Source organism: Camellia sinensis, chromosome 12 (genome assembly GCF_055761805.1).
Source record: "Camellia sinensis isolate YWXY chromosome 12, ASM5576180v1, whole genome shotgun sequence".
Classification (NCBI taxonomy): Eukaryota; Viridiplantae; Streptophyta; class Magnoliopsida; order Ericales; family Theaceae; genus Camellia; species Camellia sinensis.
In genome coordinates this window covers 116,276,094-116,281,085 of record NC_138972.1, presented here as the reverse complement: position 1 = coordinate 116,281,085, position 4,992 = coordinate 116,276,094, and the positions used below count along the sequence as shown (strand labels likewise).

General features: G+C 37.6%; 1 protein-coding gene across 1 annotated transcript; it reads right to left on the bottom strand.

Annotated features, from left to right (window-relative positions):
- Positions 1-536: 536 nt before the first annotated feature.
- On the bottom strand, positions 537-4,642 carry GH9B13 (glycosyl hydrolase 9B13). The gene is made up of 8 exons (XM_028223055.2): positions 4,182-4,642; positions 3,356-3,562; positions 2,662-2,862; positions 2,442-2,534; positions 2,191-2,352; positions 1,772-1,883; positions 1,500-1,663; positions 537-1,159 (listed from the first exon to the last, which is right to left on the bottom strand). Exons 1-8 carry the CDS (start codon positions 4,449-4,451, stop codon positions 827-829), a joined length of 1,542 nt encoding a protein of 513 aa, XP_028078856.2. The 5' UTR covers positions 4,452-4,642; the 3' UTR covers positions 537-826.
- Positions 4,643-4,992: the final 350 nt, after the last annotated feature.

Below are 4,992 nucleotides of genomic sequence, written 5' to 3'. Positions count from 1 at the left end.
TAATTTTGAAACTCTAAAAAGAGCTCTAATGATGTAGTAATGGGGGAGGCCCACATGTGATTTAACGTGTGTGTTTATATTTTTATTTTTTTTGTTTTTTTTCTTCTTAGCACATCATTAAGCTCTCTTTAAAATTTTAAAATTAAAATTCTCTATCGTTAAGCTCTCTTTAAAATTTTGAAATTAAAATTCTCTATCCTTATTGTTGGTTAATGATAACTACAGTGGTTTTCAAAGACCCTCACATTTTTCGAGCCACTTGTTTTGGAGTTTGTAAAGCCCGGACTCATGGACTAGGGTTCCATTCCATCTGCAGCAATCTCTCCCTCCCTCCACTAGATTAGCTATCTTTCTTCATCTTCTTAAAATATTATAATTTTTATTTTTTTAAAAAAATCATATTTAAATAATAACTAAAAATCACATTTAAATAATAACTAAAAAGCCAAACATGGCCTAATATCGAAATCACATAACACAACTAAACATATTTTTTGCAATGCAATTCCCAAAGCTGGGAAGAAAAAAACACACAGGAAAGCAGAAAGCAGCCCTGTGCTGTGGCCAATGCTATTAAAATAAAAGCTCAGTAGACCACGATACGACCAACAACCTTTTACACACACTAACGCCGTTTCGGCTACGAAACTCACACTCAAGCCATAAAATACATTACATTAAACACCTCCTAATAATGTCACTATATAAATAAATAACAAGGCTATGTAAATAACACTTTCATCACAACGTTAGGGGCTCGAGCCTTGGGTCTCAACCCCAAAACCACTACTCGAGCCATATAAATAGAGACACCAATGAGGCCCCTTTAGAGCTGCCCAAATGAGTGAGCAAGATAAGACAGTGCTCCTACAAGCGGTGCGTTGATGTACGTCGCGGGTTCTGATTGCTCATAATCTGACCGTTGATCGGGGAATCGGTCATTCTGATCGGGCCCACCAACTACGGCCCCCACTAGGATGTTTGGGTTGGGGGACTGGGAATTCATGATGTTGAACCCGGATGAGCATTGGATCTTTCCCGGGTGTGTGGCGATGGACGGTAGAGATGATCCCCTATGGTGGATCCTCAGAGGGTACCTTGGACCGTACCCTACCATGTAGGACATTTTCAAGGGGTTGTCTCCTAGCAAGTAGTCCACCTGTTAAATGTAACACATTCAAAAGTGTCACAACTATAATTTGATAACCATGCGCTTATGAAATCAATCTTATGCTTTTTCACCACATTTATCACCTCCCCTCTCAATGAGGTGAGTCTTACTCATATTGTGAGAGGGTGGTGAAAATATATGTTAGTGTTTTTTTAATCTCTTTCTGGTCAAGAATTTTCATATCATAGAACACTTATAATCATTGAATCACATAAAATTCTCAACAAGTGAAAATTTTGAGACATCAAATAGTCATGAGTGAGTGTTTTGAAATAGGAGGATAAAATAATTTTAATGACAGAATATTCCGTGCCTCTTTTGCTTATACCTGTTTTTTGGCGATGAATCGGAGCCTATTGGGGGTGACAACTGCACCACCACAATTGACGACCTTGTGGGCGGAGGTTAAGTATTTGGCGTAGGTTAAGAGGAGGAAGGAGGTGGATGTCACATACTGCATGTTACTATCATTCATCTTGAACAAAAGCCCACCTGTAAACAGTAAAAATAGCCGTAACTAATCATATACCTCCATCTGCCTCTATATATATGTATATATGTTACAGAGAGAGAGAGAGAGAGAGAGAGAGAGAGAGGGACCTGGGGTGTACTGGGCTTGAGAGGAGGGAGTCCCTGGTATCAGGGAACAGATGTAGTTATCTGCATGACCTTTGTAATCATGGAGGGATTGAAGCTTTTGAACGAGAAATGCCTGAAAAATTGCAGTACAAAGCTCAATTTCAGTTTAAAGCAGAAAAATAACAAGTGATAAAAATTGGAAAAATTTAGGAAGCCAAAAAAATATCCAAAAATAAAGAGTGTGACAGAAATTATCCCAAAAAAAAAAAAAAGCTTGAGACACCTTAAAACATCACTTGCAAATTTATCCCCTCCTACAAATTTACATAATTTTTTGGGGTAAAAAATCTTATGACCCCAAATCTATCTGTCTCCCCGTCCCAAAACACATCCAATTACTGGATCAATGAAAATCTCGAGGTGCAGTAAAAAAATATGACCTTGGAGAGAAGAATCCTGGCTCCAACATGCTTGTTATCCCACCCAAATGTATTATCAGACTCATCAGCTCCAAGGGTTTGGCCATTGACTTGAATGTACTGGAGGTACATTGGGTTCTTGGTGGCTCTGTGCAACCAAGCAGCACCCCACAACAGCTCATCCTTCAAAATCAGCACACCATAGAAAAATCAAAAGAAGATCAAAGATTAAAAAATGGTAAAATTTTCAAAAAAACAACATAAGATTTTACCTGATAACCAGAGAAAGAGCAATAGAAAGGACACACAACTTTCTTCAACCCATTGCTATAAACACCCCTGTACTTATCAGCAAACTCAAAGACCTAAAAACCCAACAACCACATTATAAAAATAAAATAAAATAACAGAGTTCCCCTGTTTTTATCAGAATGCTCCGTTTTTTTTTTTTTTTTTTGGAGTGTTTTGAAGTTGTTAATTCTATATATATACCCTGATAGCCCTGGTGACAAGAAGCTTGGCATAAGTGGGGTCAATTCTTCTAAACACCAAAGAAGCAGCTGCAAGAGCAGAGGCTGTTTCAGCTGCAACCTCAGAACCAGGGGTATTTCTGTCAATCTTGAACACATTTCTTGGTGTGTCCATGTCTTCAGGTCTCTCCCAACAAGCGTGGTCCTTGTTTGCATCACCCACCTATACACAAACCAATATCCATATTACCACTTCAGTTTTTTTTTGGGCAAATAGACCACATTATGTAATTCCCATTACATAAAAGTGTTTTTGGAAGCAGTTTGTCCCTCAAATAAATTTATGGGTTTGATAAAATAAAATAACAACAATAAACACAATACAACTTCAATGCAGACAATTACAAATTTAGGAGTTTGATAAAAAAAAAAAAAAAAAAAATACTCCAATGCACACATTACAAACGTGTCTTTTTTCTTTTTCTTTTTTCCATTATATCAATCAAGGCATGTTTTTGGAGACAGTTTGCCAAACTAATGTATGTGTTTGGTAAAAAAACTCCAATGCACACTAAGATCTCTGGTTTTTTTTTTTTTTTTCTTCTCCAATAATTTATGAATCAATGATTCCACAATAAACCATGAATGTAATTCCCATTCTGTACAGTAGGAAATGCACAAAGATCTGAAGAAAACAGAGCAGAGAAAGCACAAACCTGAACATAAATGGTGTCTGGTTGAGCAGTGGCTTTGAGAAGGTAATCAGTAGCCCAGCGAATGGCTTCTCTCGCATTACACAACTCGCTTTTCATCAACCCACCAAACTCAATCACACTCCATGAAAGCATGGTGGCCGTGAAAGCCATGGGAAACCCAAACTTCACATTGTCCCCTGCATCATAGTACCCTCCCGCTAAATCAACCTGCATTGTCACATTCACACCCAAATAAGCAAAACCCAGATCGATCCTTCAACTCTACGAGGAAAAAAGTAAAGAAACAGGGCATTAATGAAGGTTGCATTGTCACATTCACACCCAAATAAGCAAAACCCAGATAGATTTTTCTACAATACGAGCAAAAAAGTGAAGAAACAGAGTGCTAAATAGCGTAATAGAAGGTGGCATTGTCAAATTCACACGCAAATAAGTGAAACCCAGATCGATTCTTCCACCATACGAGCAAAAAAGCGAAGAAACAGTGCGTTAATTAGTGTAATAGAAGGTGCATTGTCACATTCACACCCAAATAAGTGAAACCCAGAACGATTCCTCCACCATACGAGCAAAAAAGTGAAGAAACAGAGTGCTAAATAGTGTAATAGAAGGTGGCATTGTCAAATTCACACCCAAATAAGTGAAACCCAGATCGATTCTTCCACCATACGAGCAAAAAAGCGAAGAAACAGTGTGTTATTTAGTGTAATAGAAGGTGCATTGTCACATTCACACCCAAATAAGTGAAACCCAGAACGATTCCTCCACCATACGAGCAAAAAAGTGAAGAGACAGTGCTAATTAGTGTAATAGAAGGTAAATATACATTCACAGCTGAGCCATCAGAGAGACCAGAGTCTCTCCTCCAAGTGATCCTCTGGTTAGGAGGGAGCTTTCCAGACCTCTGGCCTTCGAAGTATAGGATGGATTTGGAGAGAGCGTCCCTGTAGTTGTGTCCGGCGAAGCGAGGGTGGCGAAGGTGGTGGCGGAGAGGGCTGTGTTGGGCGGAGAAGGCAGTGCAGAGGTGGAGAGAGGTGGTAAAGGAGAAGAGAAGGAAGAAGAAGAAGAGAGAAAAAGAGAAAACAGAAGAAGCCATTTGGGACTCAATGCTATGCTCTGCCCAAAGAGTGAAAACGAAACCCAAACCAACCAACCAACCAACTAACCAAACTGCAGAGGCGCAGAGGGATCAGTGAGGAAGTCTCTCTGTATTTATAAAGTAAATAAAGCTGCTCGTGTAACGTCCTCCCTGCTTGCTTGCTTTCAATAATTATTAAGCCCACCTTCTCCATCTGTGTTTTGGGTTCAGTTCATTAATGAAGTATTACTCAGTTTATTTGGGTTTTTTTCAAAAATATTTAAAGTTAATTTGATAAAAAAAATATATTATTATAATTAAATAAAAACATTTTCATATTTTTGTTTAAAATAATTTTTGAAATTTTTTTTTAATAATTGTGTTTATATTTATCAAATTAATTTTTAATATTTTTCAAAGGATAAATTTTTTAAAACAAAACCAAACTTACGTTTACAAGAGGGTATTTATTATCCAGCTCTTCTATGTACATTATATCCAATTACAAAATGAACTACAAAATATTTTAAACAATACTCAAATCGACGTGGAAATCACA

What these genes read in the sequence shown, in the direction of transcription:
- GH9B13 (XM_028223055.2), bottom strand. Translation starts at nt 4,451, where the DNA reads ATGGCTTCTTCTGTTTTCTCTTTTTCTCTCTTCTTCTTCTTCCTTCTC. An exon ending in CAGACACCATTTATGTTCAG is followed by an intron (nt 2,863 to 3,355) that starts GTTTGTGCTTTC and finishes GTTTGTGTATAG; the next exon opens with GTGGGTGATGCAAACAAGGA. An exon ending in CCAGGATTCTTCTCTCCAAG is followed by an intron (nt 1,884 to 2,190) that starts GTCATATTTTTT and finishes GCAATTTTTCAG; the next exon opens with GCATTTCTCGTTCAAAAGCT.